Source organism: Lepidochelys kempii, chromosome 18, assembly GCF_965140265.1.
Source record: "Lepidochelys kempii isolate rLepKem1 chromosome 18, rLepKem1.hap2, whole genome shotgun sequence".
NCBI lineage: Eukaryota > Metazoa > Chordata > Testudines > Cheloniidae > Lepidochelys > Lepidochelys kempii.
In genome coordinates this window covers 24381311-24397126 of record NC_133273.1, presented here as the reverse complement: position 1 = coordinate 24397126, position 15816 = coordinate 24381311, and the positions used below count along the sequence as shown (strand labels likewise).

At 41.6% G+C, this 15816-nt stretch overlaps 1 protein-coding gene across 18 annotated transcripts in view; it reads right to left on the bottom strand.

The window, feature by feature from the left end:
- CAMTA1 (calmodulin binding transcription activator 1) overlaps window positions 1–15816 on the bottom strand; it is a 953213-nt gene that overhangs the window by 380015 nt on the left and 557382 nt on the right. For all 18 annotated transcript variants that reach the window (XM_073316814.1, XM_073316813.1, XM_073316817.1 and 15 more), the window contains exon 5: window positions 14404–14475. In XM_073316814.1, coding sequence (XP_073172915.1) covers window positions 14404–14475 — 72 coding nt within the window. The remainder of the gene's footprint in view (window positions 1–14403; window positions 14476–15816) is intronic.

Genomic DNA, 15816 nt, shown 5'->3' with positions numbered 1-15816 from the left:
ACCCCCAACCCTTGATAATTACCAAAGCTGAGTGTGGTTCTCGAGTGGCACAGCGGCAGCCCGTCTGCCGGTGGGGAACACAAGATGCGTCCAAAGGGATAGTCCAGTCCTGAAGAGTCCCACCGCCTCCAACTTTTCCCCCTTATTTATACATTAGTCATAGAATGGACATGTCCCTTAAAGCAAACTTGTTAAGCAAGCAGTTTCAATGATCAAGCAAGAGGTTCCTTCTGATTATTGATTAACCAGGTGTGGGTTTTTCCAGAGTTTGCAGCCTTGAGGCCCCAATAGACATTCCTGGGGCACATCCTGCTCTTCTACAATGCATGTATCAGCAACTTCAACACAATTCTTATCAGGAAGGACGCAGGGTCAAGCTGCCCTCTCTGTGGCACTCAAAACCTCCCCTCCCCTCCTGCCTTGGTTAAACTGAGACTGCTGAATGGCCAATTTACAGCCTGCTGACTTGGCTGCTTTTAGCAATGAGCCATAGTGGTTTCAGGCACTTTACTGGTTTGCCAAAGTCTCCCCGTATGCTATTGGTAATATAAACAACAACAGATCTCAAAATGCTTCACTCAAAGTGAGTGAAGTTATCACCACCGCTTCACAGATGGGGAAAGTCAAGTCTCAGATTCTTCATATAATTCACGAAAGATCACACAACAAATCCACTGCATCGGTCATAGAAACCAGGCCTCCTGAGTCCCAATTGTGTGCTCAAACCTCCAGACCACACTGCCTCCGGTTAGAGTCTTGGTGTCCTCCTTTGTTATCCTACAATACACTCATAATTTGATGATAGGGTTAAAACTCATAGTTTGGGAAAACGTGTTAGTATAATGCCAACAGTTTTTATCCCTATAACAAAAAACTGCAAAGGTTCATTACGCTGAGTGCCTAGATGAATATGTCACTGTTTCAATAATATAGGACATACTTAAAGTGCCCACATACAGTGCACATTCTTTAATGCTTTATTGCCCAGTCATTTCTATTTTACCCCAATGAAACATGAAAACTGTTACTGTGCAAAAAGTCTCAAGATTTTTTATGAGGCTTTAATATTCCCAATTTATATAAAACAAAAATTCTAAATGGTCTTTGTTACTTAGGACAGAATGGTAGAACCTGCTGTTTACACAGCAAGGCAAAAGCTCTGAGATAATGAGGAGCTGCTTATTTGTCAGGACTCTTTTTCCAAGGAAAGAGCTATTTTGCCTCATGCCCCAGAATGTGAAGGGATGTCTGATGCAAAGGTGACAGCAGAAACAAGAAATATTTCTGAGGACAGCCACAGACTGTGCACGAGAAAACATTTGACCTGGATTTACAAGCCTTGATTCTTTTTTGCCGACAGCATTCAGATGTGCAGCTCTTCCAGGAAGGCACCATGCTTTCTTTTATGTTTGGGAAACACGTAGCACAATGTGGGCATTAATAATAACAGATACATATTCAAGCATCACAAGAAAATCCAGAAAAAAGTTTAAAGGAAGATATATTGCAAAAAACAATTTTAGCGTCTCTGATTTTAAATACTGCTTAGAGATGGGCTGAGAGGTACAGATGATTAAAACATGCGCAACTGAATGAAGTTTTGTTTTAATATGGTTAGTAGATGATCAGATTATTAGAATCTCTCCTTCAGGATCTTTCCCTTGCTTCTTATAGGATACACGATGCTTGCTCAGAATAGCAGCATTTGTATGGTGCTACGGATGTGCAATATAGCCCTAGCATTTCACTTAAGCGTACTCCATTATGGTAGGTGCTGCAGTAAACCCTGTGGCCCTTTAAAACTCACCTGGTGAACAGCCAAAGAGCCGAGGTCCGTCGGAGATGGTTTTAGATACTATATTATCGAGTTCCTAGATTGGTGCTGAGCCTGTGTTTTCTCATTCACTTTTCAGAACCTCCTGTGGTGGCCCCAGTGTCCATCACACACGTTACATTATGTTCTCTAATCCACTAGCTGGCATGACAAAACGATACCATGTCAACGCTGGCACGTGCGATCCACACAAATTGTACCAAAATGGGAGCACGTGAACTGTACAGATTTCCTAAAAAATACTGTACAAATCTGCAGGGCCAACGGCAAAACTCCTTTGACTTCCTCCAGCCACAGATTTCTTTGGCAATGCACTCTGGAATTGTGCAACTCCCCTGCAGAAAACACCCTTGTGACCCAGAGCATGGGCCCCACTCCCTCCCAACACTGAGCATGACAAGTTCTTTCACACTGGACAGCTCACTGCATCCCATGGTTAGATACTGTCCGACAACTGCTCCTAAATCCATCCACTGTTGGGGCTTCTCCTATCTGCTGGGCAGGGCTAGGCACACTATGGCCAGCTAAGACATAATTCAATGAATTAGTCTGCCCTCCCCCCCTTTGTGAATTACCTATGAACAAATTTTGACATTTACAAATTGGCACATCATTTGAAATTATTCAGTGAACAGTTGATGGGAAGAGACATCTGCCTGCACGTTGCCTTCAAATATTGGTTATGACTAATTCACTGTGTGCGCTGTGTGACTGGTCAAGATTGCTATGTAAACACTTCCAGGAGGAATACCCATCCTTACAGGTACTCACGACACTGTCTCCTTCCACAAAGAAGTTTGCCAACAAAAACTCACTCCTACAAGTGTTAACAGAAAATGAATAAAATAATGAATATTCTCTGAGCAAATGTGCAGGTTTCATTTGAATGAATGTTTACAATTCATTTTATTTTTTGCAGTATTTTCTCCAGCTCTATTGCTGGATATTTTTGTCAAGTCAGCTGTATTCTGCCCTATGATGGGTCACTGACCTCTGTTTGTCAAGATTGTAGTTGTCATCTTATCCTCTAATTGAGGCAAAGGAGGAAGGTATTTTGAGGGACAAATAATAAAGAAAAGCAAATACAATGTCTTAAATGAAGCTAACGTGTATATTTTGAGGCCAACAGTTACAGGAAAGGCACCAATTTGAACTCTCTCTCTCTTTCTAGAAAGAGATAATATTTAACCAATAGCGAAGTTCACAAGATCTTTTAGGATGACCCTTTAGGACAGACTTCATGGGACAGGCTCTGTTGACCCTGAGAAATGGGGATCTTACCCACACTGTGATGCCACTTTCCCCATTTACAACATTGTAACATAAGCAAATTAAAGTAAATCAGGAAAATCTCATTTAACTGGATAAACTAATTTGTTGAAGTCAGGATGGAAAACAAACAACTCAGAGTATCCAACAAGCTCGGACTGTAGATTTGCCATGTGAGAGTGGGAGAAGGCAGGAGATACATCAGCATTAACAGGAAAGGATGGTGAGAGTTTCCAATAATCTTTGCAAACAGCAGCCAGCCATAGGAGCCCGGCAGCTAACAGCATTTTAAATCCCTGGGGTGCGAATGACCAGGAGACAGAAGGGAATTCTATAATTTGTTATTGAACTATGGCCAATGTTTAAAAATTGACTGTGGCCAAGAATCTAAATTTCCTGCTGCATTAGTCATAGTGAATATAAACAGACTTGTTTTCCATTGACAGAAAATCTGGTGTCATTTTGAAAATCATACACATACACAGCATAAACATACACAGCAGTTGTGTTCTTACACAACCCCTTTACTGTCAAACAAGCCAATGAATTCAGTTAGAGTAGCGAACTGTTGAAACCTTTTCATGAGCCTGAGGAGGACCTGACATCATTCATACCCAAGAAAAGAATTAAGCAATGCTGCTTCTTTATTTGACTAACTGCAAACAGCTGAATTGCTGTTTCTTTTATGAAACTAATAGGTACTGCCAAAAAAACCCAACAACAAAAAGATTTCTCCTACTCTGTGTGGCACCTGGTTTGAAACTTCAGTGCCTGTGAGCCTTGAGGAGTCCTCTAAAGGCAGTCAGTCTTGTCATGCAGTATCAGCTTTTTCAGCATTCGGATAGCTTTCCTTTCCAAGTCTAAATTAGGTGTAGTGCAACTTTCATAGGGGCACACAGAAAATGTCTCAAAGCAATCTAGGCTGAAATTGTATTTGTTTGCTGAGAATTTGCAAGAACTGCAGAATATCTGCTTTTTCCGGGGGCAGGCTCCCTCACTGGATACCATGAAGAAAGATGAACACTAGAGATATGTCAACTACCCTAAAGTAATTAAAGTAACAATGAAATGCTCATCTCCAATAGCCTCCAGATTTTTTTAAATTGCTTTTTCTGTTTAAAAAAATCAGTTATAGGTAGTTTGGTTCTGAGATTGTTTTTGGACCACTGGGCATGTTATGTGTTATCTGGATGTGGTGAAATGGGTCAGGGCAGCACAGCAGAGACAGCTCTCCTTTGTTTGCAGTACACCAGGGACCAAAGTGGCTGCTTTTGGTGTACTTTGCTTGTTTGTGCATCAGTGTAATCCACGGTGTGAAGAAAATGTACACAGTTTTTTGAAGTGTTTCTAGGTGTCATCTGTTCACAGCCAACGTGTGGGAAGTTAAAAGGACAAGAGATTGGCTTGATTTGGGACTTCAAATATTAGTAGCTGTTTCAGTTTAATATTCTGTTTTATTTTCTTGTAGAGGTTTAAGTTAGATACTTGGACACTGGAGGACATTCCCAACTAGTTCATAACTAATGATATGACAAATTAAAGGTCTAAAGGGCTTTGCAGTGGCATCTCTTTAAGGTGCTATTAAAGATTCATCCACAGCCAGCACAATTACTAAAGGGAATTAACACAATCAGCCTTAATGCTTTATCTGTTTCTTGTACAAATCATGAGCTTATTCTACTAGAATGGGAAAGTTTTAAAACAAAAAAACATGAAAAAATATTGTAAAATAATGCTTTGTCCTGGTTCATTCATTTGCATCCAACAAAAAAATGTGAGAGGTCATCGGAATGCATGGAGGCTGGAAGGTAAATATCTTTGGCAGAGAAACTACAATGTATGTTTTACAATTCCAAAAACCTATTTAAAAATGAAGGATGTAAATGCAGCATTATCAAGAAAGCTTAAAACATCTGAAAAACACGGGAATCCTTCAGAGAATAACGGAAGATTCCACACAGGAAGATTTATTTCCTGTCACTAATCAGCAGCTGTTGCGCGTGTTATAGGTGACCTGCAATCACAGCTCTCCAGCACCACTTTATAACAACAGTGATGTTTTCTGAAAATTAGGCTGGGGCAATTTCTCTTTGGCAACAGCAAACGTTGAAAACATTTACTAGTATGAATCTGCTGGCCTGGCCCTGGAAGAAAATATCCGGGAAGATAAAAGTGCCTTGTTTGTTGTGGCTGTTATTTCATTGAACATCACCCCTCTCTTTGTTAGGAGCTGGCTGTCACTTAGCCCTCCAGGTACACACTAAAGCTGCCTGTGTAAATTAACACCCATTTCTAACTTCTCGAAGATGTTACAGCGTCAGTCTAATACTCTGCAGCAGTTTGAAGTCAGGCTCCCAGCTCAAATGCAAATAGAGAAGAAAGCCCTGCCTTTCCACACAACATTACAGCAATTAGATCAACTTTCCTCTAGCGCAGAAAAGCAATTGTTTAACATTAAAAATCCTTGAAAATACATCTAACTAATAAATAGTATTTTGGGGGACTAAGGGGAAAGGAGGGTATTTCAGGACCATGTCCCATATGATAATGTGTTGATGGAATAAGCATTTTGGATTTTTCACATCAATATCCTTACCTTTTAATGAGCTCCTTCCCTGTGCTCAGCCCCGTATAACCCAGAGACTAAGATACAGCCCTTATCCAAAATGATTTTGACATCAAAATTAAACAGAAAATACAAAGCAGACACATTGGACCAGGTTTTCAAGTCGTTCAGCTTCCACAACTGGGGCAAGATGTTCAAAGGTGTTCTGCACTCAACATCACTGCCAGTGCTGAGCCCTTTTGAAAATCAGACCACTTACGCAGGTGCCCTTCAGTACAAGGATCGCCTCATTCCTGCGTTTGTACTTCACAAATGGGTCACTAGGCCTTTCGTCACGATCATAATATGAGTAGTTACTACAATAACAAGGTCTGTCAGTAGGAGCTGAGATGTTTTGAAAATCTGGGCCATTATAACTGAAGCACTAGCAACAGCCATAGTTATGATTAAGTAACTGTGTCCATCACAATCTCCTATTGTCAGCTGATTATACAGTTCTGAAATGTATATCTTTAGAGAAGAAATTTTCTAGACTTTGTTTCTGTCTAAGGGAGAATTATTTTGTAAGTTTGAACAAGCGTGGTTCAGCCATTTCTAGCAGCAGGAGAGTAAAAGAAAGTCAAGGCTTTTCCCATTATAAACAATTCAAGCAACTTTTACAAACAGCACCTGTGCTGGAATAGCTGGAAGTCAGAACATAAAATTTTGTATGGAGACATCCCTTTTTGTGAAGGAAAAATTTTACCTGCAAACCTGGCCAGAATTTGGTCCAGATAAGAGTCTTTGAAAATTGCACTTTGTAGTTTAAAATTACTTTTACCGTTCTTTGGAGAGAAGATTGGCTGCACTGCACATGTATGTTGGCTCTGTGCATGAGAAAGGTCTCCAAAAGACAACCTGGGTTGCTGTACATATAATAAACAGTATCTTAATAGAGATACAGGATATAAGCACATAACTGAAGATGGCAGTAAAATGCATATGCATAAGGGTGCCTTCAGCCTCCATGACCCATTCAAACCTAGGTCTTTATGCTGGGAATTCCAAGAAGAAAGGGCAAAAGACCGTTTGTAGCTGTGGGCGGCCGTGCCTGCGGACAGTCAGTGTAAACTAAGTGTCTTGCAGTTTGCCAGCGGATTACCCTGACAGGCTGCATGTGGCCTGCAGGCCGCAGGTTGCCCACCATTGTATTAAATACTATTAAAATGTGAAAGAAGAAAAAAATAAAATGCTTGAAGTGTGGTGCTGTATGCAGTCCTTGGGGGTATACATGGTATATAGTTAATGAGTGTGGAAGTGGAATGGGTGGGAAAAGATGTGAACATTATGTGTATGTATTTTATGAGAGAAATAATGTTTCTTGAAGAATGCACCATTGCTCATAAGTAACATATATGCCCTGCAATCAGACCATGGTGATGAGCATGCTTTCTATTGACCTGAGCCAACAGAAGAGTTGGTGAATGAGTAGCTACTGCCCTGGGACTGCCCAGACTTCTGTACCCTCTCTGGTGAAAGTGTAATTCAGTTTCTAAATTGTATGCAGCACACTAAAATATTTCTGACCAATGGTTAAGGCAGTGGTGCCTTCCACTGACAGCCAGATGTCTTGGCCAATAAACTGCAGTTCTTTCCCCTCCTAGACTCAGCAAGCCCATGGGTCAGAGGACTAGCTGGCCCATTAACCTGCTCAGCATTAAGCTATAAAATGCCAGAATAGAGCAGGTCCCAAAATATCCTCCCAGTAGCATCGCTGTCATCATCAGATCCCCACTTGGCATGCAGAATTCCAGCATGTTAGCTCCATCCACCATCAGCCTGGATGGCTCTGAGTAGCTATCATCCTTTGCAGAATGAAAGGGTGTTAGGGGAATTGAGTACCAACCCCACAAACAAAGAAAATTGTGTCTAGCATCAATTCCTTTCCTCTGAGAGACTTGCAAACAGATTAATCTTATCTTATTTTATTATATGTTATTGCCACAAATGCCTCTTTCAGTCGATTCTGCCTTTGGGGGCAGCAGTATGAAGCCCCAGCCTGCTTATGAACAGGAAGAAGCAATTTATATTACATAATGAAAGCAAGTTATTTATGTGAAAAGATTCTCCTGAGCAGATCTAGGAAAGAATTTTGTAGAACTTGGTCTTTTTAATGAGCGTAATTGTGAATGGAGGGAACTGTCAATTGGGACCAGTGTAACCTATTCAGATCCTGCCTCTGAGTCAGCCCACTCGCAGCCACGAGGTCCCTTACAAACAGAAGGTTTCTCAAGAAGCTGGAATGAGGCCTATGCTTCATTGATGCTCATGCCCTTATTGATCACTAGCCTGTTTCTGTCATTGTATTGACTAATAGCAACAAAAACTGTAATGAAAACATCACAGCCCTGGCAAAACCAGCACAAATATACACCTGTGAAAGGTGACAAAGAACTTAGAATGTGTGCCCACATTTTTATTATTGAGAAAAGCAAGTCTGAGTGGGTTCTAAATCTTGTTTGGTTTCCAATCCTTACTGGATTAGGGGGTGATCCTGGAGACATCTGCAGTGTGCTGAGGTGGTTTTATAATGCTGTTGCATTTTTTTTTATGAGCGATACAGATTAGACCTCTCTTCCAAAATAATGTCCTTTGTGGGTGTGAACCCAGAATTTGTGAGAACCTGGACTCAGAACTCCAGAGGTGAAAAGTTGCTGTACTAACTCCAGTTCCAGGAAATATTCCTGGGCTTTTCACTGAAACAGTTTGTTTAAAAACATTTTTAACCATGCTTTCAGCAGTCTTCACTGTTTTCAAGTTCTGAGGTTGAAGCCAAATCTGAAAACAACCCACAGCTGGGGCAAAGGCCTTGTTTAAAACTTCATTCAAAACTATCTGGGAATGTAAATAAATGACATCTCATCTCATGCATTGCTATTATCAGAGCTGTCTGTGATTCCTTCAGAAGATGAAGACTCAGGGTCTTTTCAGTCTAATCCATACAGATTGTCCTTTATTAAATTAGTACATGTACCCACTTAACCTGTTCCTCAAAATAGCTTCCATTATTTTGTGTATTGGAGATGTCAAGCTAGTGGGCCTGTAATTTTCTACTTTAGTCTTATTGCAGAATTTGTTTCTCTTGGGAAATTTGGGAAGTTTCACCGTCAGGAAGCAAGTCCTCCATATTCCAAGAAAGAGATCTTGGAGTCACCATGGACAGTTCTCTGAAAACTTCATCTCAGTGGGCAGATGTTAGGAACCATTAGGAAAAGGATAGAAAATCAACAGAAAATATCATAATGCTATTATATAAATCCATGATGTACCCACACCTTGTATACAGTGTGTGATAACCCCATCTCAAAAAGGATACAGCAGAACTGGGAAAAGTTCAGAGAAGGACAACAAAGATGACCAAGGTATGGAAGGGCTTCCATATGAGGAGAGACTAAAAATGTTATGGGGCTGTTCAGTTTAGAAGAGACAACAGAGGCAATATCATAGAGGTCTATAAAGTCATGAATTGTGTAGAAAAAGTGAATAGAAAAATGTTATTTTCTCTTTGTCACAATACAAAAACCAGCGGTCTCCTGATGAAATTAATAGACAGTAGGTTTAAAACAAGCAAGAGGAAGTACTTTTTCACTCAATGCACAATTAACCACAATTGCCGTGGGATGTTATGAAGGACAAAAGTATAACTGGATTCAAAAAAGAATTAGATACATTCATGGAGGATCAGTCCATCAAATGGCTATAAGCCAAGATAGTTGGGGGTGCAACCCCATTCTTGGAGTGACCCTAAACCTGTGACTGCTAGAAGCTGGGAGGGAAAGATGGGGTGGGTCACTCCAGCTGTCCTGCTCTGGACAGTTCCCCCATCCTCTGAACCTCTGGTACTGGCCACTGTCACAGACAGGATACTTGGCTAGATGGACCATTGGTCTGACCAGTATGGCAGTTCTTATATTCCTTTAGACCATATGTCTGTTGCCTACTGTTTTGTATTTGACTTATCTCTACCATCCTGTACCATATTTAAACCTGTGAACTAGAAATGAAAAGCTTTGTATCCTATTCGCAGTCCTGTTAAGCCATCAATTCCTCATCACCTATGTCCGTTTATTTCAAAGCATGCGATGAAGGTTAAAAAGATACTTAGCTTAAGTAAGTTTTCTTTCACTACGAGATTTACTATTTGCGTGCAGGCACATGGCTTAATGGAAAACAGCATCAGTCACTTCTGAAGAATAAGCAGAACTGGAGAAGAAACTTCCCAACAGAAATGAAAAATTGGGGAACTTTTGGCAGTATCCTTACAATCAAAGTTAACACAGATAGATAAGTTCCTTTGTTTAAACTTGAAGAGCAAGGGATAGTCATGTTTGCTATTTATCGAATTTCCCAGTTAAACCGACTGCTCCAGGGACAATGATTCTGTTTGTAGATTGAGAGAAGCCCAGCACCTACAGAGAAAGGATGATAGCTGCACAGTTATGAACTGTTGGTTTCTATCAGTATGGAAATGTAATAACTGTCAGAGGAGGATGCCAACATTGTCAGCAACCTCAAGACAGGCAACTAATTCCAGGTTTGAACACCTTATTCTGGGGCCTGATTTTCAGGGCTGCTGACTTGCAACGGAAGTCAGGTGTTTGGTCTCTCTGAAAATCAGGCCAGTTATTCAGGATTTAGATCCCTAACTTTTGGCCTCCAAATCTGAAAACATCTTTGCCTATTGGTTAAAATCCGAAACGATGAATGAGGTGTTAGGAGTGCTATGGAGTCATTTACATTGCAACCCCAATACGACTTCCTTGTCATAACTTTGAAATAGCGATAAGAAGGGCTCAACTCAAAGTTTCTCTTGGCATCATAACATCTCTCTCTTTCTGATCTTGCCTATCCCAGTATTCATCCTGGAGCTGAACAGAAGCGCTGTGTAGCTATTCGAATGAGGGTCATCCATTCTTGGCTAACTCCTTTCTTTTACAGAGTTGCACAACCTTGAGAGCATGATTGAAGGATGCCCATTTACAGTTGGAAGACGCTTTAATGAATCACAAACTCCTATTCCTTATACAATGAAGGCACAATGTGCCCTTGTTTATGAATAAAAGCATGCAACAGTCACAACAAAATGTACTGCATCACATTTTATAAATAGGATAATAAGAAATGTACTTCCAGTTCACTTGTTTCAATTCCAATCAATTATCAGATTGAAGAAGGATTGTCTAAAAGTCAGCACACACACCTATTAAATGGGAGAGAGAAACTCAGTACCCGGGGAAGCTGAAAGAGACCCGTGGTATTAGTATACAGCTAATTGGATATGAGTTTGCTAATGACAGGGCAGCAAAATGACAAAAGTGATTCTGGGTAGCATACACAATGGCTTCCTGGGTGACTGGGAAGGTGAGAGTCCCTTCTCTATGTGGTGGTGGTGGTAAGACTGCACCTAGAACAAACTCTCTGCAGTGCTCGGTAACTCAGCACTAGAAATATGCAGACAGAAGTATTAGAAATACAGAAAAAGATGGGAACAATGATCAAGGGGCTGGAGGAATGGACTTATGAGGAAAGGAGCAAAACATGAACTAGTATAGGTTGGCCAAACCGCGATTAAGGGGGACATAGACACTGTGCACAAGGGTCTGAAAGATGCAAACACAGAGAGGGAACAGGAATTGTTTAGGCTAGTAGAATGGGGCTGAATGGAAATTTGCTGACAGTGAGAACTGTGAGATTTACATAGTGTAAAATAGTCTTTCAAAGAAAAGGATAGATGCTTCATGGCTTCAGACATTTGAAACTGGATGGGAAAAACTACGGAATAGTGTATTGGACATGGAATAATCCTGCAGGGCTCCAGTGGGGCTTGAGAGAGATAAGGCCACGATCCAGTCAAACTCGCCATGCCCTAACTTCCTTAATTGGGAAGCTATGATTATTTCAAAAAGACAAACAATGTGCGGGGAGGAGCCCAGCCCCCTACGCATTGGATGTGACATTATGATGCTACAGCACCTTGCGTTAGCTAGTACCTTCCACCTGCAAAGGTCACAGATAAATCTTGGACTGGAGGAGTTTTGCACTTGGGATGCTGAATCATTTCCTACAAGGCACGGGATAAAGGATGTATTCAGGATCCTAATCTGTGCATTTCTCCTGGAAGACAAGGACTCCTCCCCATGATTTTTCAGTTGCTATGAAATAGAAATGGGAGGTGAGCTGGTAAGGCTCCAGATACCTTGAAGCACTGGAGTTGGGTTCACAGGACTGGTGTAGACAGACAGGGAAAATAAAAACCCTTTCGAGCAATGGGACAGAGAAGAGCTCTGGACTTGTCAGGCTTTGGGGAGAGCAAGCAATTTGATTTGGAAGGAGGGAAGGGTGAGTGCTAATGGGGAAGAGTCAATGACTGCATGGAGGAGGCTAATTATTCCAGCAACTGTCTGTGGTTCAGGGTATATGCAGAACCAGTAACAGCATGGCTGACAACTATGCACCTCTGAACACAGAGGAAACTCTGTAATATCTTCGCTCACGAGCACTACATGGGACTATGGGAGGTAAGCCTCTACACAGAGACATTAATAGAAAATGGTCTTTTTTACATTTGTTACATTCAAGCTACAGGTTTATTCTTGTACATTTATCTAGCTCACTCTTTATAGCAATTTCTTTCAGCAGATTTCCCTGTGTTTCTAAGAGTTAGGGGAAGGGGAAGAGACAGTGAATGGCAAACGGGAACAACAACAAAGGAGCAGATAAAGAAGAGGAGATGAAGAAGTTAAAGGGCTGAGAAGAAACCCAAGGTACTGAACCACCACACCAGACCCCCAGAGCATCCCTGGTGAGAGCCGTCAGGGACAGATCTGGCTGCTTCTCTTGCCACTATGCCCCTTCTTTGCTGGGAGGGAGCACCTAAGTAACCCAAGAAAAGAAGAGTGCCACAGAAGGAAGCGCAGCTGGGGGAAGTGAATGCCAACACTGGTGCTGTGCAGAGAGTTCTGACTGAATTTAGAATTTCAATCGGATTCTTGTGTCACATCATCCATCACGCAGACACCAGCAGAGAGAGGAAGTTAAATAATAAAACAAACAGCTGTCTGCTGCCTAAGGCACACTGGACTCTTACTAAGTTTAGTTTGCGATTTGTTCAGACCAGTGCACTGAACAGTGACCTTTAAATGGCTCCTTTAGCCGTACCTACAGAAGGCTTCTCCCCTTCCTTCCAAGTGCCAGCTGTATCCTACTGTATCCACCGGACATATATTTAAAGGGCACTGTGTGAGCGAGTATCTGTCCCTGAAAGGACATGAACAAACGGTCTGTGGATCTCAAAGCAGAAGTACTGTCCTTTCAGCTAAGCAACAGTAACACTGGCTTCTTTGACGTTCTTTCCAGCTACAGGAGGCAAAAACCTTGTGAGTTATAGGAAATGCTCCACTGTGTGTTATCTGTCATTGAGCTGATGCACCGTAACCACACTAGTGTTCAGTAGCTCTTCCCTGTAGCATGGGTCTAGCCGGGGCACACTAGGTTGCAGCCTGACACAGGTGGAATGCTGGCTTGGGCTGCAATGCTGTTTTCCATCAGATGCTGTTACCACACTCAATTGACTTATCATTCATAGTCAGCGAATTTAAAGGGGCAAAATAAAGTTCAAAGGTCTGAATGAAACCATTATAAAAGTACAGAGATTTTGTGCAAACTGTGGGAGGGAAAACTGGATGAGAGGGAAGAGAATCTGCTAAAAGGCTGCTTGAGATCTTCTTCCACGCCCTGATCAAATGAGCTGCTAAAAGGCATGTGTTTATACATCATAACAACAATAATGAAAAATTCTGCAGCTGGACTAATACCTTGTGAATACCAAATCCCAGTTCAATGCAGTTTGCAGTGATTCAGATTGGTTATGCCAAGCAATGACTATGCATCATGCCTCTCTAACTTTATTCTGACTTGCTGAAAGACACAACACACCACACAAAAAAGAAGAAGAAAATTAATTAGTGCCATCTCGCACTTCTGAACAACCCAACAATAACTAACCAGGATAAAAAGTCCAGCAATCCTTGACTATCACCAGCACTCATGTGCAAGCCTACCATAAATAACCAGCATGCACAGACCAACTGTTCTAAAAAACCCTCTAACAGCAAAGTAATATCTGCACATTGTAGGAATGTGATGAGAATTCAGTTTGAAACTTCCAAGGGGCTTTACTAAGCATACACCAGTAAGAAGAAATATTTGAAAACTGTACAGGAGTTCTAGGACAAAGGTTGAACCCCACTTTCCTTGACTATGTTTTGCCACATACTCTGCACTGAAAGATTTTCAAACAAAAATCTAATCATCAACATAGGGTTTCTTTCGCTCCTGTGACATCCCATATCCATGTTGCAGTCAGCGTTCTTTGCTCCTCACTGCCTGTGAATAACTTCATGTCCAAATCATCTCCTCATTTCAGGAAACACTAAGAAATCTCATTCTCATTAGCTGTCTCTCTGTGTAGGGGATGTTTAAACTGTTATCATTTTTATGTTGCTGAACAGTTATCGAGAGAAAAAAATCATCTCACAGCTCTCAATAGATACTTATTATTTTAAGACATCCACATCACTTTCAGAGAAAAAGCAGAGAAAGTTATAGATCACTTTCCAGAGGCAATGAAAGCCAGAGTCATACAAAATCTCTATAGAACAAACCACAGTAAAACAGAAATCTCATGTCACCTTACCTGAAGAAGCCAGTAGCACCTTCTGTGGAAAGTGGGGATGATGGACGAATGGACATAACAACCATATAGGCACTAGGGAGAAAAAGGAGATACAGCGTTACTGAAGGAAATCACTGTTCAGACAGTAACCTAAGGTTAGAAGAAAGGTAAGCCTGCTCCAGGGACTGGCCTGATATCTACAGTACATTATATGCTGTGTTGTGTTGGTATTTACTAAAATCAATGCCCTGAATAGCTCTTGCTGGTAAAACAGAATACCAGACCAAATTACACCCACACTTTAGAATAGTACTTCATAAACATTTACACAAGTTTAAAGCATTAATAATCTAGATTTTTACACCCCTAGCTGCTTTACACTTTGAGAACCTGTGGCACAGAATTCTCAGATTATTTCAAGTAGAAACAATCAACATGAGATGGCAATTAGGGAGGCAGTGTGGATAGAGCATTGGACTGGGATTCAGGAGACGTGGGCTCTATTTCTGGTTCTACCACTGGCCTGCTGGGTAACCTTGGGCAAGTCACTTCCCCTGTCTGTGTCTCAGTTTCCCCCTCTGTAAAATGGGGGTGATGCGAAAGCGACCTGCTGGTGCAAAGTGCTCTGCACTGACTGACTCACAGAAAAGTTATTCATGCCTCATCTTCATAAGAGCTGGATTCACCCAAAATATAGAGAATGACCGATTCTTAAAAGAATTCCAGTCAGTCCTGACAGTAAATGGGAATTTGAAACTAGGCCAGGGCAGGCATGGTATCATTCTGTTACAACTAACAGAGCAAAGTAAAAACCCTATGCAAACGTCACCAAGCTCTCCTCACTAATACCCAGCCACTGGGGCTCTGGGTCAGTTGTCATTTCCAGTTCTAAATTCCATTGCTCAGGAATCTATAAGCTGGCCAAAACATGCCATTTAAATTCACAATGGCCCCCAGAACCCATCTAAAGGCTTGCTTAGTTAAGCCTCGTGTCACAGGCCCCCAGGGTGAATCAGGAGGGAGCTAGAAGAAGGGTGTCCTTGGGAGACATCCTGGCCCCACTGAAGTCAATGGTAAAATCCTATTGACTTCAGTTGGGTCAGGATTTCAGCATTGGTGAGGTGAGGATCCTTGGTGCCAGAGCTCAATTCCTGCCTTCATTGGCTTTCCAATGTCCACATTTGTTAACCATCAGTTGCAAGACCTGCTTCTCCATGCAGGGTCTGGATAGGGCTGGCAGGTGGAGATTGGGGTGAAGAGAGGGTTTTGGTTATGTGTACTTGAGAGGGTTCCTTATGTTGAACATTGTTCCTGCACCCAAAGCACTAGGGAGGGTTGAGTGAAGCAATAAATAAATAAAATGTTACATGATCATTTCCTTTGGCTTCCACTACACAGAAATCCCTCAGAGATGCACGTACTTTACCGGATACG